The following is a 24,251-nucleotide window of genomic DNA, read 5'->3' on the forward strand; positions in this document are numbered from 1 at the left end:
ATTAGGTTAAATGCGAAATTTTCAAGGGTAGATAAATCAAACACGTGATTACAGTTTCAATAAAATTACAAATTCTGTGTTGTCAAAGTGTCAAACTCTGCTCTTGCCTCTTCTATCATCACAGGTCCCGTCTTTGTTTGTAACCATTCACAGTCGACCTTTCAATACCACACTAAAAATCCATGTATCTATCTCCTTTACTCATAATCGAATCACCTCAAACTCACTTCCTACATCCTGTCCTTTATCAAGGCCACTCTACCTTGTCCTCGACTCTTTAGAAAACAAGTAGAAAATATACCTAAATGCTATTTACAGCGCTTTCAGAGTGATTCGAGTAATTTTCAATAAAACACAAGGGGTACATAAATCAAACATATAATAATGCAGTTTCAATAACTCTTCAAATTTCGGTAAATTAGATCAAATATTATTGATTTGTAAAAATGTAAAATCAAACAAAACAAAATAAAAATCAATTTGTTTTAATCGATTTAATTCGTTTTTTTATTTTCCAATTTTGATCGATTTTAACCCAAACCATGCACACCTCTATCTGAACCACCTCAGTCTCGCTTTTCCTTCCGCATCTTATCCTAGCCTGTCCCAAATTCTTTGATAAAAGAAAATGTACCTAACTGCTATTTACAAAAATCCTGGGGTAACTCAATTTCTAATAAAATCCAGGGGTATATAGATCAAACATATAATAATTCAGTTTCAATAATTCTACAAATTTATATGAACTGTCAACTTTGCTCTTACCTATCTTCTTCTATAACCCGAATTTTGCTTGATCGGATCATCCCGTTGACCCGAATTTAGATCCGAATTCAAGGTCCGGAAAAATGAACGATGCAGATGTATCAAAGCAGATCCAGCAAATGGTCAGATTTATCCGGCAAGAAGCTGAAGAAAAAGCTAATGAGATTTCCGTCTCTGCTGAGGAAGTAAGTAGCTCTTATATTATTTTTTGATTATATTAATTAAATTTTATTCAATTTTATGCGTTTCTGTATCGTGCATTGTTTAGAGTTAGAGGCGGATCCAGAGTGTAAACAGAGCATTTAGAATTCAGTTTTATTGTTTTTGTATCGAGCATTGTTTAGAGTTCGAGGCGGATCCAGAATTTAAAGTGTACTACTTTCATTTCAGTTTGTTTGTCTGGTTTTGTCTTAGTCACAGAGTTTGATAAATGAGTTTTGAAAGCGTTTTTTTAAATAGAGCATTTAATAAAGAAATGGATCTTGAGCTTAATTCAGCCTCAAAACCTAGCTCATGAGGGGAGGATTGCCCAAGACCATATAAGAAGATCAAGGACCCTTTAACCCACCGATGTGGGACTCCAACACCCCCACACGCCCAGGACTGGACATCTGAAGCGTGGACAATATAAGATGGAGGGTCCAACATTTTAAACAATGAACTGGGTGGGTCTGGCTCTGATACAATGATAAAGAAATGGACTTTGAGCCTAACTCAACCTCAAAAGTTAGCTCATGAGGAGAGGATTGCCCAAGACCATATAAGGAAACCAAGGACCCTTTAACCCACCGATGTGGGACTCCAACAACATTTATATCTTTTGTTATACAAATTAAATTGAATTCAATTTTATTGTTTTTGTATGGAGAATTGTTTGGAGTCAGAGGCGGATCTAGAATTTGAATCGGAAAGTGTACTATTTTGTTTCAATTTGTTTGTTTGTTTTTGACTTGGCACTGAGTTTGATAAAGTGAAATGACTTTTGAATATTGTTATACAAATTAAGTATTTGATTGTTTTTGTATGGAACATTGTTTAGAGTTAGAGGCGGGTTTAGAATTTAAATTGAAAAAGTGTAGTGCATTTGTTTTAATTTGTTTGTTTTATTTTTAATTTATTTTTTAGTATCGAGCATTTTTTAGAGTAAGAGGCGGATTCAGAATTTGAAGTCGAAAAGTGTAGTACATTTGTTTATCTTATTTTGACCTGACACGGAGTTTGGTAAGGTAAAATGAGTTAATTTGATTGTTTTTGCATCGAGCCTTTTTTAGATTCATGGGTGGATTCAGGATTTAAAGTAAGATAAGTGTACTACCTCTTTGTTAATGTGTTGTTTTGACCTGACACAAAGTTTAAGAAAGTAAAATGACTTCTGAATGTTACTTTATGATCTTAAGTTAAAGAGATATATAGAATGTATCAAAATGTCCTTTAATCTTGTTTATTCATGTTGAATTTAATTTAATTTTTATCGTTTTTGTATTGAGCAATGCTTGGAGTCAGAGGCGGATCCAAAGTTTTAAGTCGGGAAGTCTGTATAGTGCTGTAGTGACTATTTTTTGGGGGTTAAATATGTCATTTTTAAAAATTTCCAATTATATATATATATAGTGCCTTGAGGCGAGTATCTATCGAAAACAACCTCTCTGTCCCTCAAGGCAAAATTAAGGTCTGTGATTGTGTGCACTCTACGCTCCCCAGACTCCAATTATGGGATTACAGGATTACACTGGGTATGTTGTTGTATATATGTAGTTCGAGTCTAAAAAGTTTTAAATGTATAATTTTTAGAAAGTTTTAACTATCTATACTCTGCATCTAGTGTTTTTTGGAGTTAGAGATGATTCCAAAATTTAAAGTCATGAGTGTGATAGTCCTACGGTCACTATTATTTGTGATAACAAGTGTAAAAATTTACGTACTATCTGAAAATTTTGAATTACATATGTTGTTCGAGTGTAAAAGGTTCTAAATGTGTATTTGTGTGGAAAAGTTCCAACCTTTTTGTGCGGGAAACTCCTTGCCGTGGGCCTGTGCACCCCCGGGATTAGTCGGGGCTCGAAGAGTCTCAGACACCCTGTGCAAGTCAAAAAAAAAAAAAAAGTTCCAACCATTTTGTAAATAATAATTGGAGTTGAAAAGTTTTAATTATATATATATATAGTTTGAGCTAAAAGGAGCAATGCTTCTAAGTTCACTGACAAATAGTTGGATCTGCCTGTTTTTGGAGTTTCATTTTAGGTAAGAAGAGAAATAATGCACTGTGGATGTGGTAATTCTTAGGAATGCAACATCGAGGAGTTGAGTTCAATTTAATTATTTCTGCTTCACACAGTGTTCCCTGCCATAAAAGGATCCAAAATTTAAAATCAGTGTGTGTGAATAGTTCTATCAGCCACTACTATTGGTGATAACGAGTGTAAAAATATTTGTACTTGCTTGAAAATTTTGAATTATATTTGTACAACAGACCCTTGTGGTCCGTTCGGGGGGAGCAGGAGCTTTAGTGCATCGAACTGCCCTTTATTTTTTTGTAGTCGAGTGTAAAAGTCTTATATGTGTATTTGTCAAAAAAGTTCAGACTTTTTATATATATAACTGGAATTGAAAAGTTCTAATCGTAAATGTAGTTTGAGCTGAAAATAGCAGTGCATCTAAATTCACTGACAAATAGTTGAATCTGCCTATTTTTGGAGTTTCTTTTACCGTAATTAGAGAATTAATGCACAGTGAATGTGATTGTTACTTAGGAATTCAACATCGAGAAGTTGCAGCTAGTAGAAGCGGAGAAGAAGAAGATTAGACAGGAGTATGAGCGCAAAGAGAAACAAGTGGATGTTCGCAAGAAGATGTAATTTTGCTCACTTGTTTTGGTTTGTTGTTGTGTTATCATTTTGTGCTTTAGGTCAAATTGGATTAAAGAAAATGTTCTTTGATTTTGTGTTTGGGAATTCATATTGCTTGTCAAATGCTACGATTTGATTTCCTGTTAGCTATCAAAATGCCATTGTGCTCTAACTGGGAAGAGAAGATATTCAGATACTGTGACTCTAACAGCAAATGGAATCGTTGTTTTGTAACTATATTAGCAATGACTTGATTTTGGAAGAGAGTGATTATTTGTATTTGGTGTCTTAGTTTAGGATTTGGTTTGCAACTTGAGAATGCCTCTTTTTTTAGTAGATCCAGGTTTCTTCTTTTGTTGTTCGATGCTTGGTTTGAAACATCATGGATGTACTTTATCAGTTGTCAGTTTTGTTTTGCTGGGTTATTGCTCAAGTAAAAGAATTGTGTATAGATTTTACTAGTGGCATCTTTCCTTTATTTTGCTTCACGAGGTAGGGTAAGGTCTGTTTACACTCTATCCACCCTAGACCACTTTGTGTTGTTTCACTGGGCGCATTGTGGTTGTTACTGGTGGCATCTTCTGGAGCTTTTGTGCTTTGCAATGTTCTAGTGTTGTATGCTACCATATAAAACCTTTTTTTAGTACTTCGTGATAGTGAGAGTTAGTTCTTTTTGGAACAAAGCCACATGGTTAAATCTGGTCTGAAGTTGAAGTTGATTTCCAGATGATGTTCTTTTTTGTAGACTGTAGCAAGCCAGATCATGTTGAACTAGGTACGAAGTTTAATTTTAAATTGCTATTGTTTTGTGAAAGTAACATTCTGTGTGGTTCAGCTTATCTAATTTGAACTGCAATCGGCCGACATGGTCTTTAAAGTTTCTTTTTAATGTACTTCTTGCAGTGAGTACTCCATGCAACTTAATGCCTCTCGAATCAAAGTTCTTCAAGCTCAGGATGACTTGGTTGACACCATGAAGGAGGCAGCAGCAAAGGAGCTCTTAAATTTTAGCCATCACGAGCATGGCATCATAGATTCTATTATTCATCACCACCATGGCGGTTATAAGAAGCTTCTGCATGATCTTATTGTTCAGGTATTATGGACGTCAATCGACAACACTTTCGTTCTTTTCTTTTCTGTACTTCACGAATGAAACCATGAGATCTAATAAACCGAGTAGGAATATTTTATGGAAGAGATAATATTTTTAAGTTGACCAACATTAGTCATCTATCTATGTGGTTATATCTATCATGTTATCTGAACTCTTAGGTGCCAGATTATGAATCCTTATTTGGTTTTTATGGCATTTACTGTATTTTACAATGGAATGAGAACATGAAATTGTGAATCTCTTGCTTCAAGTTCGGATTGGGTCTTAATGTATTAAGTCTATAACTACTAGAATCATGTTATAGTTTTAGATACCAAAATATAATTGGATTGTGTGACAAGGAACTTTTACTGATACCTTACTCTCATGGTCATATGAAGCATGCAATTTCTTCTTTGCAAGTATTTAAATATCTAGAGTGCTATGACCAATGGCAATACAATGATTAACAACAAGGTCGTTGTCTTTTATGTTGTTTGTGACCGTAATTGGCTTGATCGTTCATGTTGTCCGGATGCTTTACTGAATTTTTACTCTCCAGGCATGATTTGAAACCAACTCTTTCTGTTGCAGAGTTTGCTTAGGCTCAAAGAGCCTTGTGTCCTCCTGCGTTGTCGGAAACATGATGTACACCTGGTTGAACATGTACTGGAAGCAGTAAAGGAAGAATATGCAGAGAAGGCAAATGTCCACCAACCTGAGATCATTGGTGATGAAATCTACCTTCCTCCTGCCCCATCACATCATAATATGCATGGTCCTTCTTGGTAAGCTGCTCTATTACAACCTTACTTTCAAGAGTAATCGTGAAAGTACAGCCTGTCGTTCTTAAATTAGGTCCTGATGTCTGTTGGCTGGATTCCTTTTTTTCTCCTGTTTTGCGTGTTATTGCTTTTGGGAGAAATTGGTTTTCTGAAAAATCGTGTAACTCCTCTTACCAACTTCTCTGTGTTTATCCCCACAGCTCCGGAGGAGTGGTGTTGGCTTCTCGAGATGGGAAAATTGTGTGTGAAAACACTCTTGATGCCAGATTGGAAGTTGTGTTCCGTAAGAAACTACCAGAGGTACTTTGTTATACCCTTTCCTTTATACTTCTCAGATTTCTGTTGCCTGGTCTTGCTAGTTCTTTTGATTTTCGTTCCTCCTGTGTACTGCTCGAGTATTAGCTGTCTATACGTCCCTTATTATTTAAAAGTGTCTTAAATTGTTCATTGTTTAACTTGATATGCGTTTAGATGATTACTGTTTCTGATTCGTAAGTAGAATAGCTTCATGCAGCTCAATTCGTCGACATATTGTACCTCTTAGCTATGTGGTTTAAAATTTGCACTGTCATCTCCTTATCATTTTTGTCCTCTAAATTTAGTTAGGGTCGAGGGCAGTCAATATTTGTCGAGACTTTCTGAAAACCTGAAATTAATAATTAAATGTCCGTAAGGTAATATTGGCGCTTTGCCCGTTTTAAGTTTTCAAGCTAATTGAAACTTGAGACTGTGAATGCATTGATAACCAGCAACAGAACCAGTAAGGATGGTTTAAATGAACGATTAAAGGGAGATTAACCGAAGGAAATGAATGAATGACAGAGAACACTAACCAGTAAAATGAGATGAGTATTTAGTTCGTAGCGCGGATAGGATGATAGCAAGAGCGAATTTCCAGAGTTACCCATTTTTACACTTAACAAGTATGCTCCTCCATTTGTTCCGCGTTGGGGAAGGGGGGTGGTTATGATAGATTCCTTTCTCCTGACTCCTGGTGTTTGTACATTGAACGAGAGCTCTCGTTCCATCAGTTAGATATTATTATCTCTGCTTAATTAGTTGTTAACTTTTTCGTTGATGTCTTGAATCTTGCAGATCCGCAAGTGCCTATTCGGTCAGGTTACTGCCTGAGGGGCTGGAACCTTTTGTTGTATTTATCATCCATCACTCTTCATTCATCGTTCTGTGGATTCTTAATTGGCGAATGACCGATGTTCCAAACTATCATCCATCGGTTTGCTTTGTGTACTATTATTTCATTTTCTCCGAAAGACTCGCTTTTCATTCCGAAACTGTCTTGTTTTCTTGTGATTATTTCATTGGGGCATTGCAACAAATTTATGTTTGAGTGATACTTCTTGTACTCTAGCATTGAGTCTGGGCATTTTTTTGCAGTGTAATGTTGTCAATAATAAGTGTAAGTTGCTTGATTTATTAGTTGAGACATTAAATTATTGTGAGTAATATTTTTCTGTTTAGTGTATACTTCGGAAACAGCGTCTCTACTTCATCTGAGGTAGTGGTATGGACTGCGTACACTTTACTCTCCACAGACCTCGACCTCACTTTGTGGGAATACACTGGGTGGGTATGTTGTTGTTGTGAACTTCAGGGGCGGAGCTACTCTTTGGCGAGGGGGTTAATACAAACCTCCTTCGGCGGAAAATTATACTATTATACGTGGTTAAATTATTTTTTATGTATATATAGTAGATGTTGAATCCCCTTCAGTTTGTTCGTATGTTTATTTCTGAACCCCTTTGTGAAAATTCTAGCTCCGCCACTGGTGTACTTCATGAATAAAATTTGTGCTACTAAAGGAATGGTTCCAATGGTTAAAAAACACACCTAGAGTATCACCTTTTCTCGAGTTTCATACGTCAACTACTCATTGTTCTATTTATCTACCTATGCGATTACCTTTTGCGAGCTTCAGACCTCAACAATCACTTCCTTCGATGCTAAGTTGGCCTACAACAATCACTTCCTTCGATGCTAAGTTGGCCTACACGTGCTTGTTGTTGATCGGAAACAAATACCGGCCAACTTACCATCAAGACGTAGGTAAGAAAAGAGAATAATGGATAGTTGAGGTATGAAATTCGTGAAAAAAGTGATAGTTTAGGTGTGTTTTTGATCGTTAAACAGGGGCGGAGCCATAGTAGTAGTTGCGGGTTTCGATTGACCATTACTCAACTTTGTGTATGCACAAGTAGGCACTTAAACTTGTACGACGTTGAATAAGTAGACAGGTGCGTCCTATGCAACGTCCTACATGGTCAATTCATGTCCTACATGGCATTCTACGTGTTTTATGTCACGTAGCTACTTGCGCACATCCAAAGTTGGAAGTCATAAATGCAATCTGAGGCCAAGTTAAAGGACATATTTATGTATTATTCCATAGTTTTATGTAAACATGAACCAAAATCATAAAATTGCCTTCTCCGTGCGTGTATTTCTTTATATTTTGAATTTTTTTAGTACAAACTTTATCTCCGTCACTTCTTTATTCAAAGATTTTGAATTTAAATTAGTCGGGTCAGTAAATACCGAATAACAAACCAAGTTTTATACTTGCACGTATCATTCCATCACTATTTTGACTCAAGAACTACATTTATTATTATTATTGTTATTATTATTTTTCATCAATAATTGAAGATAAGTCAACTTTATGGAAATAATAATGCTAATTAAAAAAAAATCATTTTTTCTCTTTTCCAATCAATTTATTTTAAAATCAAGTAACTAATTTAAAAAGCTTTACGACTCAATAAAATTGGAATGATACATTTATACAAATTAAAAAAAAAAAAAAAGAACAATGAATATTTTTTTAATTAATGAATCCGTAGTCGCTATTATTTGGTTGTGCATTAAATAAATTTGGCTCCTGTATAATGAGGGGCGGATCTATTAAGGCCGATGGGGTGGCACGCCACCCGCAAATTTCGACGGAAACTCTATATATATATAGCTATATATATATAAACTGATATACTAAAATATTAAATCTGTTACTCTATTATCTAGTACAAGTGGCAAAATGCCACTTTTGTATGTAATAGGTTGTGGGTTCGATTTCAGGTAGTAACATAGTGTATTTTAGGTTTTTTTTGTTAAGTAATGTTCAATGTTCTATATATATCGTGATTTTTAGGTTTTTTTTCTGATAAGCAATGTTCTATATATATCGATATTTGAGACTAGTATAATAAATATTAAATCTGCTACTCAAAAATAGGTAGGGGTGTAATTAGGTCGGGTTGGTTTAGTTTTCTATTAAAAAAAGAACAAACCAATTATGTCGGTTTATTAAAACTATAAACCAAATCAAACCAACAAAAAATAGGATTTTTCGGTTTAGGTTTTAGTCAGTTCTTTCGGTTTTTCTTGGTTTTTTCGATTCTTCTCGATTTTTTTTTATAATCATTATTTTTTACAATTATATTGTAATTGAAGTTTAGATCAAGTATATTTTTATTCATGTGCTAATGAAAAACCACAATTATGAAAAATTCTCTTGACCCTAAAAAAAATAAGATGAAGAATGAAAAGTTTAGGTTTAAAGTTTATATTGAACTTTGGATCATTTTATTAGCAATTAATGGATAAGTCAGCTTTTTTCCTCGATTTGATTTGGTTCTTCGATTTGATTTGACTTGACGGTTTGGTCTGTACATCGTTTTCTATCTTGGTCTGCAGATCATCCCTAGTCAAAGGTTTTCTATCTTGGTCTGCAGATCATCTAATAAATATGAAAATAAAGTTAATCTTAAATTATTATCATTCTTATCTAACGTACCAAACGAGTGACTCCATAGAGAGTTATAATGGAAGGCTTGTGTTATAGTTCAGTTCTTTAACACACATTCCCCCCCCATATTTCTCTTCTCATTTTGTCTTTCATTGTACCAATGCCACACTCTTTGGTAACCTAAGTTTGTTTCTCTGAATTTTCTGTAATCTTTACAAATTTCAAAAAACAAGATTGTTTCGAAAATGCAGATATTCTTGCCTTTCAATATTGTCTCCGAGTTCTCCAGCATTCAGGTTTCTTTCTGATCCTCGTTGTCTATATGACATATGTATTGATTTATGAAACTTGAAGGAAATGAGCGCGCGCTATGATGTCGTTAGGGGGTGGGAGGTAGTCGATAACTATACATTATTGACGTGAAGGATGCTTTAACATAAGGGGTAAAGCTGTTGTCATGCGATCAGGAGGTGAAAACAGCCTCATGCAGAAATACATCATGATAAGGCAGTGCACAGTAGATCCTTTTTGTGGTCCGGTCATTCCTTGGACCCCACGCATAGTGGGAGCTGTGAAGGATGCTTTAACATAAGTGGTAAAACTGTTGTCATGCGATTGGGAGGTCATAGGTTCAGGTGGTGTCGTGGTGGTGAAAACAACTTCTTGTAGAAATGCATGATGAGGCCGTGTACAGTAGATCCTTTTTATGGTCCGGTCATTCCTTGAACTCCACGCATAGTGGGAACTGTGAAGGATGTTTTAACTTAAGTGGTAAAGCTATTGTAATGCGATCAGGAGGTCATAGTTCAGGTGGTGAAAAAAGCGTCTTGTAGAAATGCATGATGAGGCCGTTTACAGTAGATACGTGTGGTCCAGTCATTCCTTGGACTCCACGCATAGTGGGAGCTATGAAGGATACTATAACATAAGTGGTAAAGCTGTTGTCACGCGATCAGGAGATCATAGGTTCATAGGTTTAGGTGGTGAAATCAACCTCATGCAGAAATGCATGATAAGGCCAAGTACAATAGATCCTTTGTGGTCCGGTCATTTCTTGAACTCCGCGCATAGTGAGAGCTGTAATGCATCAGTCTGTGCGCTTTTTTAAGTATTTGGGCATAAAAGTTGCAAATCCAACTTGAAGTATGCTTTGTTATTTAGCAAACTTTTCGTTTTTGTAGTTGTATTTAGGGGTGAAGTTGGGTGTGAACCAGAGGTTCATCCGAACTCTTTTGGACGAAAAATTACACCTTTTATGTTGAATTACCTTTAAGTCCATTACGATCAAGATGACAAAATAAGTTTCTGTGTGATACCTAGATGACGTTTTTATTACTGGACGAGTAAAGTATCTAGTAACCCCCCTGAACTATGACCAAATTTAGTACGACACACTCCAACTTTGTGGGGTCCCTATTACCTCTCTGAACATTCACCCTTCTGTGCTGACATGGTACCTTTCGTCAACCTTTTTAGCTGACGTGGCACCTTTGACGTGAACCCCATTTTATATAATAAAGATGTCACGTCAGCCCAAAAGGGTGACAAAAATAAGCTAAAATTGAGTTCAAGGGGGTTAATAGGACCCCTGTAAAGTTGGAGTGTGTCCTATCAACTTTGGTCATAGTTCGAGGGAGTACTGGATGCTTATCTCTTCCTCCAGGACTGCACTAGCTACTAAGTAGATCAAAGGTTGTTCTGCCCCTTGTCCCCGAACTCATAAAGATTAAATCTTGGATTCGCCTCTAGCACTGATTGACAGTTTTATGCAAGTTTTGTCTAGCATTACACACACTAAAAAGCAACACATCTAAATTTTTGGATTCTTCATGATTTTGGTGTGCAGATATTAACAAATGGCAGAGATTATGTTGTTTTATGGTTGATCTGAGGTTGTTTTCTTCAAGTTCAAACATGGCTTCAACTACAACAACGAAATGTCCATCGCCTATGAAGTATTCCAAGGGGATAGTCCATTGGATTATGCACTTCCACTTGCCATTGTACAAATATGTTTGGTGCTTGTACTCACTCGAGTCCTCGCTTATCTTCTCAGTCCTCTAAGACAGCCCCGCGTCATTGCTGAGATTATTGTAAGTCTTTCTCCCGCTTTACACCATCAGCATACTTTTAACTTGTATGAACGATTTAGAAACAATCAACGTATAGAAGTTAAACTATTTGCTTTATGTATATATATACTTCGAGTCGAAGGGGAGCCTTGGAGCAACTGGTAAAGTTGCTGATATGTGACAAGAAGGTCACAGGTTCAAGCCTTGGAAACAGCCTCTGGCAGAAGTGCAAGGTAAGGCTGCGTACAATACACCCTTGTGGTGAGGCCCTTCCCCGGACCCTGCGCATAGCGGGAGCTTTATTGCACCGGGCTGCCCTTTTTATATATATAGTTCGAGTCAAAGGTAGTGAACGTGTCCAACCTATTGCCTTCAATTTGCTACTGTAAACTTGTTTAAACAAGCAGATCAGGGAAATTCAGAGAGAACGATAACATTATGAACGGCTTACTGTCAAGATTACTAATATCACTTTTTTATGAACGGTTTAGAACAGTTAGTGTATAGTATCGGGTTCTAATAGAAAAGGTGAAATGGGAAATAGAGAGGTCTGACTGTAAATTGATATGTATTGTGGCAGGGAGGAATTCTACTTGGACCATCTGCACTTGGCCGGAACCAGAAGTATCTGGATGCAATATTTCCATCGAGGAGCCTCACAGTATTAGATACTTTGGCAAACTTGGGGCTCCTCTTCTTTCTTTTCCTCGTTGGGCTCGAGTTAGATCTAAAGTCTCTTTGTCGTACTGGAAAGAAAGCTCTTAGTATCGCCCTCGCTGGAATTACCCTTCCTTTCGCATTAGGAATAGGTACATCATGTGTTCTCAGAGGAACTATTGCTAAAGGAGTTAGTCAAGGACCTTTTCTAATCTTTATGGGAATAGCCCTTTCTATCACCGCCTTCCCCGTCTTGGCTCGTATCCTGGCTGAACTCAAGCTTTTAACAACTGATATTGGTCGAATGGCCATGTCTGCTGCAGCGATCAATGATGTCGCTGCTTGGATTCTTCTTGCACTTGCCATTTCCCTTTCAGGTACTAGTAGTTCACCGCTTATTTCACTATGGGTACTTTTGTGTGGCGCTGGATTCGTCCTGGTTTGCGTAGTCATTGGTCCTCCGATATTCAACTGGATGGATAAGCGTTGTGCTGAGGGTGAGCCAGTTGATGAGTTATATGTCTGCGCTACACTTGGAGCCGTGTTGGCTGCAGGATTTGTGACCGATACTATTGGTATTCATGCACTATTCGGGGCTTTCGTGCTTGGAGTCCTTGTACCTAAGGAAGGACCATTTTCCGGTGCCCTGGTGGAAAAAGTTGAGGATCTTGTTTCCGGTCTATTCCTTCCGTTGTACTTTGTCTCGAGTGGACTAAAGACGAATGTAGCTACTATTCAAGGGGCACAATCGTGGGGTCTTCTCGTTCTAGTCATATTTACATCGTGTTTTGGCAAAATCGTTGGCACTACTTTAGTCTCGCTCTTGTGTAAAATGCCCGTTCAGGAGGCCGTTATGCTTGGTTTCTTGATGAACACGAAAGGTCTAGTGGAGCTCATTGTCCTCAACATTGGAAACGACCGAGGGGTAAGTTTACTTAGATCGGCTAAACTTCTGTCGATTTTGAATTTTCTTCGTGTAGTTTACATTGTATATCCAATTTTGCAGGTATTGAATGATCAAACATTTGCCATTATCGTTTTGATGGCGCTCTTCACGACATTCATTACAACACCTATAGTGGTATCGGTGTACAAGCCGGCCAAACTGGCTGTAACCAAATACAAACACAGAACTATTGAGAGGAAAGACACGAGCAAACATCTCCGAATCTTGACCTGTTTCCACAGCACGAGGAGTATTCCCACGATGATCAATCTCATCGAGGTTTCTCGTGGTGCTTCAAAGAAAGGACTACGCGTCTACGCAATGCACCTCGTGGAGCTTTCTGAAAGGTCTTCGGCTATTCAGATGGTCCACAAGGCCAGAAAGAATGGACTGCCTTTTTGGAAAAAAAGAGAGGTTTCGGATTCTAACCAAATTGTTGTTGCTTTCGAGACTTTTGAGCATCTTAGTAAGGTTTCTATCCGACCTACAACTGCAATCTCTCCGATGAATAGCATGCACGAGGATATCATCGCTGGTGCTGAGAGTAAGAGGGCCGCATGATAATTCTCCCGTTCCATAAACATCAGAGGATCGATGGACATTTGGAAACAACGAGAGCTGATCTTAGGCATCTGAACCGGAGAGTTCTTCAGCACGCGCCTTGTTCAGTTGGTATCTTGGTAGACCGAGGACTCGGTGGTCCGTCTCATGTACATGCTAGCATCGTTGATTTCAAAGTAACCATCTTGTTCTTCGGGGGACATGATGATCGAGAAGCACTTGCTTATGGTACGCGTATGGCTGAGCACCCTGGCATTAACTTACTCGTGGTTCATTTCCTACTGGACCCCGAGGTTGCTGGAGCGAGTGTCAAGTTAGATATCGACCAAACTTATAGTCCCGAGGCTCAATCCGAGGATGAAGAGATGCTTACTGACTTAAAACACAAAATTTCCATGAACAGTTCGATCAAATATGAAGAGAAGTTCGTAAAGGATGTAGCAGGAACAACAGAATCAATTCGTGCATACAACCGATGCAATCTGTTTCTTGTCGGAAGAATGTCTGAGGGTCAAGTAGTAGCAGCATTGCACAAACAGACCGATTGTCCTGAACTCGGTCCTTTAGGTAACTTGTTAACTTGTCCCGAATTTTCAACTACAGCATCGGTGTTGGTGGTGCAACAGTATCAAAGCGAGTTATCACAAGATTCAATCAATTCGTTGAAGGATGGAGGAGAATCAACAGAAGGAGATAGTGACTCAGACTAAAACGTAGTACTAGATAGGTTCAAATGTTCGAGTTGTGTAGATAGTAAGTGAGAATACTGTTGATCCTCCTAAAGGGTCGAGATGAGTAAGGGGAGTCTTGGAGTAACCGATAAAGTTGCTGTCATGCGATCAGGAGTCACAGTTTCCAGCCGTTGAAACAGCCTCTGGCAGAATGCAAGGCAAGGCTGCGTACAATAGACCCTTGCAGTCGAGCCCTTCCCCGGACCCTCCAAAAGTAGTACTAGATAGGTTCAAATGTTCGAGATGTGTAGATAGTAAGTGCGAATACTGTTGATCCTCCTAAAGCGCGACGAGTAAGGGGAGCATTGGAGCAACTGGTAAAGTTGCTGTCATGCGACCAGGATGAGGTCACAGGTTCAAGCCGTGGAAACAACCTCTAGCACAATGCAAGGTCCCCGCGTATAATAGACACTTGCGGTCGGGCCCGTTCCTGGACCATGCGCATAACGGGAGCTGTAATGCACCGGACTGCCCACGAAAAATAGGAAAGATAATAGTCACAATTAGTTTGTACAGTAACAGATAACTAAAGGATTATTAAAGTTTTGTTCATTTCACTTGTTTTTTCCTTCTGCATTTTGTGTGGTAACTATTGAATTTGTGCTACTCAACTCTCCAAAAATGTTGTCGCATTCTCGTACTGGATTCTCCAAAAATGCACTTTGCTTTTGGCGGGTCCCACACACTTCCACGAACGTTTTGAAGAGTCTGAGCGACATAGCTTTGGAGGATTACAAGTAATTCTTGTTCGTAAAAATGTTTTACACCTAAAGTAGTACCTTTCGGCATGAGTTCGAACTAGTCGGACTACAAGGGTGTATTGTACAACAGTCTTACCCCGCATTCCTGTCAGCAGTTGGTTTCACGGCTTGAATCCGTAATCTTCTGGTCACATGATTTCCACGGTTTGAACACGTAATCTCCTGGTTATATTACAATAACTAGCAAGTCAAATAAGTATTTATCTCAAAAAAAAATTTAACAACCTCTCGTATTAGGAAAAAACATTAAAAGATTTTAACGTCCACACCAAATATGAATCGAAGTTATTAATCACACATAATACCATCAAAATCTTTGACTTAGCTTTCAAACCTAATCCACCTAATCCTTTTGATGGGTAATTATAATTTTGCCTTAAAGCAAGATACAAAAATTCCATGTCATCTTCACTTATGTTACATTTTTTCGATATAAATGTCTCTATATTTTTTTACTTTTACTTTACTTATATTTACCAATATTTTGATGTATCAGTTAAAATATATTCAGACAAACCACATCGTCCACACACACACAAAAAAAAATGGACAATTGTAACATCAGCTAATCTTCCGACCAAACCACCACCACCACCTTCGACGCCATCAACCACCGGCATCCGCGCCATCTCTTCCTCACAACCACCACTTCCACGACCATAGTTCAACATCAGCTGTGTTCTCGGCCGACCAATGGAAGAATGTTCGATCGATTACAATCAGATCTTTCTGTAACAACACTGCAATATAACAATTAAGTTTTCTTTGTACTAGCAACATTTTTCATATTACATTGTTTCATATATATTATCTGTAACAATATTTCGTCATGACAATTAAAAAATATTCACATCAGACAATGCTCAAATGACAAACTACACTAAAGTAACAACAGCTTGTCTTCCGACCAAACCATCGACGTCACCGTCGCATCACCATCGTCAACCATCGAAATTCGTATCCTCCCTTCCACAAAACCACCAACAACCAAACCATCGGTGCATCACCATCGTCAACCACCGAAATCCGTATCCTCCCTTCCACAAAACCACCACCTCCATGTCCACTCTCCGTCATCAGTCATATGTTCAACAGACCGATATCCAGTTAAATTATAATCACACCTTTCTACAACGATCATCACAAACAACTCTACAGCAATTTCCAACACATAAATCCACAACTTAACATTTCAGTACGACAATCGAATTTCCTTCGTAATTGACTTTTCGTATTACATTACATCACACGTTCTTCTATACGAATGATATTTCGATATACCAATCAAAAAATATCCAGACAAACGACGTTCGACTACAATTACCAAACTGCCCCAAGGTCAATTTTGTCATTTCACACCCATGAGTAAACCATAAATATCTCCATTTTCCACAAAGTTTGACTCAACAGTCAACGCAAACTCCAATGGGCACCTGTAATAGCACCTTATCTTCCGACCAAACCACCGCCGGCGCCGGCTCCGCCGCATCACCGCCGTCAACCACCGGAATCCGTATCCTCCCTTCCACACAACCACCTCCACCACGTCCACTCTCCGGCGTCGGCCGTATCCTCAACCGTCCACTAGAAGACATCCGTTCAACCTACATTTTCGGCGGCGAACTCGGCCGCGGTCAATTCGGCGTAACCTACTTAGTAACACACGAGAAAACGCGCCTTCAATACGCGTGTAAATCAATCGCTACACGTAAACTGATCAACAAAGACGACGTCGATGACGTTCGCCGTGAAGTTCAGATAATGCATCATCTGACCGGTCATCGGAACATAGTCGAGCTTAAAGGAACTTTTGAAGATATGCATCATGTACATCTCGTTATGGAACTTTGTGCTGGAGGTGAGTTATTTGATAGGATTATTGCGAAAGGGCATTATTCGGAACGAGCTGCTGCTGGAGTTTGTCGGGAGATAGTTACTGTTGTTCATAATTGTCATTCTATGGGAGTTATGCATAGGGATTTGAAGCCTGAGAATTTCCTGTTTTTGAGCTCTGATGAAAGTTCGCCATTGAAAGCTACTGATTTTGGATTATCAGTGTTTTTTAAACCAGGTATTATTGTTGTTGCTGTTGTATTATTCGATCGTTTTGCCTTTAATTTAGCTTTAATTGCCTTTAGTTACGTGGTACCTGTTGCTAGTGAGAGGTGGGAGGTGTGTCGTGGTATTGATTGAGGTGCGTGCAAGCTGGTGTGGATAGCACGATTGTAAAAAAATTGATTTTGCTTTTAATTTTAAGCTAATTGAGGTCTACAGGTCTGGGGAGGGTAGAGTGTATACACACGTTATCCTTACCTCATGGAGGTAGAGGTCTGGGGAGGGTAGAGTGTATGCACACGTTATCCTTACCTCATGGAGGTAGAGAGACGGTTTTTGAAAGACTGTTAGCTCGAGTAAGGCACATTAGAGTAGTTAAAAGAAAAAATACATTAGAGTCGCTGTTGGAGTGTTTAGGGAGATGGTTACTGTTGTGCAAAATTGTCATTGTATGGGAGTTATGCATAGAGATTTGAAGCCTGAGAATTTTCTGTTTTTGAGCTCTAATGAAAGTTCACCGTTGAAAGCTACTTACTTTGGATTATCATTGTTTTTTAAGCCAGGTATTAGTCGATCATTCTGCCTTTAATTTAGCGTTAGTGGATAGAGTTAAATGGTACCTGCTGTTGTTGCTGGTGTTAGATGTGAGGTGAGAGGTATTCCATTGAATTAGTCGAGGTGCGTGCAAGCTGACCTGGGCACTACAGTTATAAGAAAAGAATCAATTTTGCCTTTAATTTTAACCTAATTGAGGTGTGTTGGGACTGGGGAGGGTAGAGTGTATGCAACATTGCCCTTATCTCGTCGATATAGAGACGTTGTTTTTGAAAGACCTTAGCTCGGGTAACACATATTAGAGTAGTTAAAAGAAAAATATAGAAGTGAAGAGAACATAGAAGATAATACACAAAGCATAACATAGTATTCAAAAAACAGGAGTAATAACAATAACCAACTAATAATATAATTGAAGCATAGTAAATAAGGAAGTGTAATGAAAATCGTTGAAAGATGCTACTACTACAGGTATGAATGGGGAAACAGGTACAATGTATCAAACTACCATCAAGCATATCCCACCTGGAAACAAGACAATGCTGTATTTCCTACCAGCCTTCATAACCTGCTATCTAAGGTCATGTCCTCGGAAAGTTGGAGCTAATGATTTTTAGCTAGGGGATTTAATATATGAAAGGCAAGCATATGAAGAAGTTAAGAGGATCAAAATCTACTATATATATAAGAGAAAATTTTAACCGTGGGTATATAGGATAACTTTTAAACGAAAGGGATAAACCCCCTTCTGGTGCCCTTGCTCTGTCTATGAATGGGTGAGTGATGCAGGACCATCTCCTACTCAATTTGAAACCTTATGCAACCAATGAGCAAGAAATGTATATACTCCAACAGCCTAGTCCTTTATTTGGGGTTGGAAATGGTTTATGAAATGAGAACATACATGGAATTGGATTATATTATGCTGTAATTTACATTACTATAATTTGTTCTTTATATGCATACTGTACGCAAAAGAGATTGTTTCATAACTTCATTGTAACTGTTTGACTGATTTGCGTTATAGTGAGTTTAAGATGAAATTGTAGAGTTATGCAATTTAGAAATGTGTTCTCGTATTTATGTTGTTCCTAAGTCATCCTGTCTTGTGTTCATGCATTGGCGCCTGTTGTTGTTTTGAGAAGTCCTGATAATTTGGTCAGGTAACAGAACAATATAACTATGCCGAATTTATTCTGTTTGATGATTTGGCTGTCGATATATAAAGACTTAGGTATATTCAAAAAAAGATTGAGAGAAGATCCACAAGAAGGAAAAAGTGTATAATCTATAATTTTGAAAGTTCAAAGTCACATCTTGGAGGGCATTCTTGTGCTGGTTACAATACTATCAAACACATGATTTTGGTTATGTAAAACACATGAATTTTGTTACATAGTTTCTCCTAATCTTTGAATCCTTGTCTTCCAATATTCTAAGTGAGGAGCTCAGAAGGGTGAAATCAGGGCTCTCAGTGATTAAAATGAAAGGAAATTTGAGAAGAACTTTCAGGTAATTAAGGAATAGCCGAATTGTACCTCTGAAAATACAACAACAACATAGTGTAGTCCCAAAAGCAGGATCGGGGGAGGGTAGAGTGTACTTAAACCTTACCACTACCTCGAGGAGGTAGGGAGGCTGTTTCTGGAAGACCCTCGGCTCGAGTAATGAATCAGAGTAGCTTACAGAACATTACAAAAGTAAAGAGGACATATAAAATAATAAGGAAAACATAACATAGCATACCAAAGAGGAGCAACAACCATAACAACCTAATGGCACAGTAAATAACAAGGAATAACAAAAGTCGTAAGATAGGCCAACTACGACAGAAATGCTACTACTACTGGTAAAAAATAAAAATCGGGAGACATGTACAATGCACCAATCTATCCTGTTAGGAACTGTAATAGAGTTCAAGCCTCTTACCTGGATCATGTCTCTTTTCTCTTATGCTTTGTTAGATTTTTAGCTGGACCACTTGTTTACGGCTCTTTGGGATATGCTGGTGAGCTATTCAATCTAAAAACCACTTGTGGCTGCAGGTGATGTGTTCAAAGACCTAGTTGGTAGTGCATATTATGTTGCTCCTGAAGTTCTGCGCCGAGAATATGGACCTGAAGCTGATATTTGGAGTGCTGGAGTTATTCTATACATTCTACTCAGTGGTGTTCCACCATTTTATGGAGGTAACTTCATCTGCTACCTCTAGAATTTTAGCATCAGAGTTTCTTAATGCTTCTTCATCATTATTGGATTTCCTTTTCGTCTCAGCACAGATAGAATTATGATTTACTCTTGCATGTACCATATAACATATTTTTGTTGCCCTTACGCGAATATATGAAGAAGAAATTGAAGTAACATGTCATTCAGGAATTTTAGCAGAATGTACTAGAAATATTAGGAAACTCGATGGAATGGCATAAAACATTGAAGAATTTCATACTATCTTGCAGATGTTGAACAGCATTTACTCCAATTTTTTCATTTTCAAAAAATATATTTGAACAGAGCAGTATGTGTGTTTCTCTTGTAACTGCCATAATGTAACAATATAAACAAATTTATCTTACTTACATGGTATCTTGCATTAGTTAGAGTTTTCATGAGTATCTGAGCATCGTAGTTTTCCAACTCCATATTTGCAACTGGCTTCCTGTAATATCTGCTCCAATATTTCATAACCATTCGCCTGTGTCAAACTTGGGGAAGCATATCCTATTTTTAGGAGAATGATTTGTAAGATGTTTAACAAAATTTTGCTGAACCTTTTGTTTCTACTGCTGAATAGCTACCATAAGTAAACTATACACGGCAAAGTTTTCGCATAATATTCTCCTAGGAAATGACTGTTCCAATGCACTTCTCATTGACTTGGATATATTTCTCTTTCTTTGTGTGCAGAGAATGATCAGAGTATCTTTGATGCCGTTCTTCGAGGTCATCTTGATTTTTCATCTGATCCTTGGCCTTCAGTATCGAGTAGTGCTAAAGATCTTGTGAAGAAAATGCTGCGATCTGATCCTAGAGAAAGGATTTCTGCAGCTGAAGTCCTAAGTAAGATTCAGCTTTAATCAAGATCTTCTCATAGTTCACTGCAGAATGTCTTTCTTATATTGTATCTATTTGGTATGATCTTTTTCATATATATTTAAGAGTAGTACTTTTATTTGTACAGCATTCATAATTCCTTTAGCTAAGTAACTAGTCTAGATAAAGTCCAAAGATTATCCGAATCAGCTATGTAGCGAGTTCTTAACCCAAAGATAGTACATGTTTATATCTCAAAACATGGACTTACTGGATTTTCTTTCAAGCATCTTTGGTTGCTCCTTCCACACATTCCATAGGAGATATGTTCATGCTCGTAGAACTCTTTTTTTTTGAGGAATTACTCTGGTCCTTGTCGTAACTCCTACTGGTAGGTTCTGGTATGCATAATTGATTGTTATAATACTTATAATCTTTGGAACGGTCATTTCATACTGTACTATAACTGAAAATAAATATTTTATTCAATGTACTTTAACTCAAAATAAATATTTTATGCAAATGTAGATCATCCATGGATGAGAGAAGATGGTGATGCGTCTGACAAACCTCTTGACATTGCTGTCTTATCTAGAATGAAACAATTCCGTGCTATGAACAAGCTGAAGAAAGTAGCGTTGAAGGTTGGAGTCGTATATTCAATGTTCTTATTCTTAAGGAGATAGGCAATTTCTCTCCCTTTCATGTGTTTCCCGACAACTGTGCTTATCTTCCGTTTCCCTGAATTTGTAGGTAATTGCTGAAAATCTCTCCGAAGAAGAAATCATTGGCTTGAAGGAAATGTTCAAATCTATAGACACAGATAACAGTGGTACAATTACATTCGAAGAATTGAAAGCCGGTCTTACAAAAATGGGTACAAAGCTTTCTGAGTCAGAAGTCAGGCAGTTGATGGAAGCGGTATTTCCCTGGCCATTCCTTATTTTATGGTTACTGTTCTCTCTCTTTTTAGCTCATATCTCCATCTTGCAATTATTCGTCATGTTCATTTTACAAAAATGCAAGCGTTGGATCACTTGTTGAGTTTCTAATTTCTGAAAACTAAAAGCTTCTCGGTGAAGCGCATGATCAAGAGATTTACATAGTCCAGGAGAAACACTTCATTTTGGTGATGTGTATCGACTAAGTGGCAGTATTTCACTGTTCTAAGTGGACAGTATATTAATTATTAGATGCTCCTGGAAATGTAGTTGTTGTTCTCCATGCTCTTAAAATCGTTTGACCTGAAAAATATTTGGCTTCGAAATACCATTGGGTGCATAGAGTGTACTCACTCGCCTAACATGCTTAATGCATAGTTGATAATACAGATAATTGGTTCTTCCAGGCTGATGTTGATGGAAATGGAACAATTGATTACCTTGAATTCATAACAGCTACGATGCACATGAATCGCATGGAAAGAGAAGATCACTTGTACAAAGCATTTGAGTATTTTGACAAGGATAAGAGCGGGTATGAAGCTATCCACCTGCTCCTCTACATTGAGTAACATTTTACTGTTTTCTGATCATGGTCCCTTTAGGTATATTACGATGGAAGAATTGGAGCATGCCCTGAAAGAATACAACATTACTGATGAGAAAACAATAAAAGAGATCATTGCGGAAGTTGACACAGACAATGTATGTTATCCTTTCCTTTATGCAAGTTTTTATGATACTTCTATTTACAGTATCTAAATATCTCGTGTTTGTGAGAAACTTTTGTTGAAGCAAGGAAAATACAACATATCCAGTGTAATTCCACAAGTGGGGTCTGATGTGGAGGGTGTAGGGTCTGGGGAGGGTGGTGTTTACGCAGTCTTACTCTCCTATCTTAGAAATTTTGCAAAAGGAAACGGAAAAGAAGACGAATGTGCAGCAGAGGGGGAGGAGGAATCGATCCCGCGACCTTTAGCAGTTAAGAAGACTTGGGACCAGTCCTCAAACCAGTGAACCAGTCAATCTCTTTTGACCATGGGTGCGTCAGATGACCACGGGTTCACGTGGCCTTCTTTTTACACAAAATTCGCCCCTGCAAAAGAATGTCCAATGACTAACTATATCGTTTGAAATGCTTCAATATTTTTCTAACATTTCTTTTGGCTAATTAAGAGATTCTATAAGAATGCTTTGATCAAATAGTAAGGACTCTCTGTGGCTTAAATAACAACTGGTAATTGTGCTGGAGAACTGGAATTGAATCTTCCTCTTTTTTCTTTTCCTTCCTTTACAATACATCTCTCTCAATGAAGTAAAATTTCGGACGACCCTTTGTGTACCGTGTTTCTAGCCAGTTGTTTGCAGAAATCATGCTTCTTATTAAAGATTTTGTCAATCGTAACTGTTGAACACATTCTTGGAGTGACTTTGCAGTTAAATATAATGGTTTCTTTTGGACTGTCATGGATAAATATTTCTGACTCTTATCTCTACGAGGTAGCGATAAGTCTGCATATGCTCTTACCTTTCCCAAACCTCGCTTGTGGGATTACAATCATTATGTTGTAGTTATGGATAAATATTTTTGACCAATTGCAGGATGGAAGAATCAATTACGATGAGTTTGCTGCCATGATGAGGAAAGGTAATCCAGATTTCGTCAACAATAGGCGTCGCAGATGAAACACACGAAACTTATAAAGCATACCATTAAAACTCAGTGGAACCACTAAAGATCCAATATTTGGTTCCCTGTTTTCGCTATCTGGGATTGTTAGAGTTTTGGCTCTTCATCCATATCGAACAAAAAAAAATTCGGCTTGTTGCATTGAGGTTCTGGTTTGGTGCAGGTTGTTTCATATACAGATATGAATGGTACAAATCTGAAGAAAGTTGATGTATAGTATACAATTGATAATGAAGAGAAGTCCATTTCTTCTCCTTTGTGTGTGCTTTTTCAGCCTTGTGTTCTTGTTGTGGAACAAGTAATAATTTTTTGGAGGAATGTATTTGTTGTCCAACATTTAGTAAAGTTGCCTCCATCGGATCAAGAGGCCAACGGGTTCAAGCCATCAAAATAGCGTCACACAAAAATGCAAGGTAAGATTTGCGTACAACAGACCTCAAGGTCCGGAGGTCCGGCTGTGACATGGGACCCTATGCATAGCTTTAGTGCATCAAGCTGCCCGTTTAAAGCCCACCTTTAATCCGTCAAGGTTAAATAAAATTGCCTTCATGTGTCCAGGAGGCCACAGGTTCAGGCCATCGAAACAGATTCTTGCAGAAATGTAAGGTAAGGTTGCGTACAATAGACCTTTGTAGTCCGTCTATGCCATGGACCCTGCACATAGCTTTAATGCATCAAGCTGCCCGTTCAAGACCACCTTTTATCTGTCAAAGTCGTCTCCATCACCAGTGTGTAATGTAATACATCCAACATTCTCAATATTAAAGGCTTTTGGCAAGCCAGAGCAAGACTTCTCTGTGGGAACCCCCGTAAAGGAGACCTGTCTAGTCAAAGAGACTTCTAATAAGAAATTAGCTCATTCATTACTTATGCAATGACTTTGTTTTTCATAACGTCTTGTCAAGTTGGGATTCCCTAAGAGAAAGGGATCAAATCTGTAGTTGTAGTTTCTATACGTCAATTCAATCTCGTTTCCATTCATCATCCATTTTGAAGA

At 37.9% G+C, this 24,251-nt stretch overlaps 2 protein-coding genes and 1 pseudogene across 2 annotated transcripts; all 3 read left to right on the forward strand.

Moving 5' to 3' along the window:
- Window positions 1-635: 635 nt before the first annotated feature.
- On the forward strand, window positions 636-6,956 carry LOC107854989 (V-type proton ATPase subunit E). The gene is made up of 6 exons (XM_047402928.1): window positions 636-950; window positions 3,516-3,616; window positions 4,515-4,707; window positions 5,302-5,495; window positions 5,693-5,792; window positions 6,588-6,956. The coding sequence occupies exons 1-6, from the start codon at window positions 849-851 to the stop codon at window positions 6,621-6,623; spliced, it is 726 nt and encodes a 241-aa protein (XP_047258884.1). The 5' UTR covers window positions 636-848; the 3' UTR covers window positions 6,624-6,956.
- A 2,205-nt stretch (window positions 6,957-9,161) lies between these two features.
- Window positions 9,162-14,776, forward strand: LOC107854503 (annotated as a pseudogene).
- Window positions 14,777-15,510: 734 nt separating this feature from the next.
- LOC107854555 (calcium-dependent protein kinase 1) lies at window positions 15,511-23,588 on the forward strand. Its single transcript, XM_016699567.2, has 8 exons — window positions 15,511-17,051; window positions 19,636-19,779; window positions 20,498-20,650; window positions 21,152-21,267; window positions 21,377-21,544; window positions 21,972-22,099; window positions 22,170-22,269; window positions 23,167-23,588. The coding sequence occupies exons 1-8, from the start codon at window positions 16,406-16,408 to the stop codon at window positions 23,248-23,250; spliced, it is 1,539 nt and encodes a 512-aa protein (XP_016555053.1). The 5' UTR covers window positions 15,511-16,405; the 3' UTR covers window positions 23,251-23,588.
- The last annotated feature ends 663 nt before the right edge of the window (window positions 23,589-24,251 follow it).

Source organism: Capsicum annuum, chromosome 1 (genome assembly GCF_002878395.1).
Source record: "Capsicum annuum cultivar UCD-10X-F1 chromosome 1, UCD10Xv1.1, whole genome shotgun sequence".
Classification (NCBI taxonomy): domain Eukaryota; kingdom Viridiplantae; phylum Streptophyta; class Magnoliopsida; order Solanales; family Solanaceae; genus Capsicum; species Capsicum annuum.

Coding starts and splice junctions, on each gene's coding strand:
- LOC107854555 (XM_016699567.2), top strand. CDS start 16,406: ATGGGCACCTGTAATAGCACCTTATCTTCCGACCAAACCACCGCCGGC. Junction 20,651..21,151: donor TTCTGCAGCTGAAGTCCTAA/GTAAGATTCAGC, acceptor ATGCAAATGTAG/ATCATCCATGGATGAGAGAA. Junction 22,270..23,166: donor CGGAAGTTGACACAGACAAT/GTATGTTATCCT, acceptor GACCAATTGCAG/GATGGAAGAATCAATTACGA.
- LOC107854989 (XM_047402928.1), top strand. CDS start 849: ATGAACGATGCAGATGTATCAAAGCAGATCCAGCAAATGGTCAGATTT. Junction 4,708..5,301: donor TGCATGATCTTATTGTTCAG/GTATTATGGACG, acceptor TTTCTGTTGCAG/AGTTTGCTTAGGCTCAAAGA. Junction 5,496..5,692: donor AATATGCATGGTCCTTCTTG/GTAAGCTGCTCT, acceptor TTATCCCCACAG/CTCCGGAGGAGTGGTGTTGG.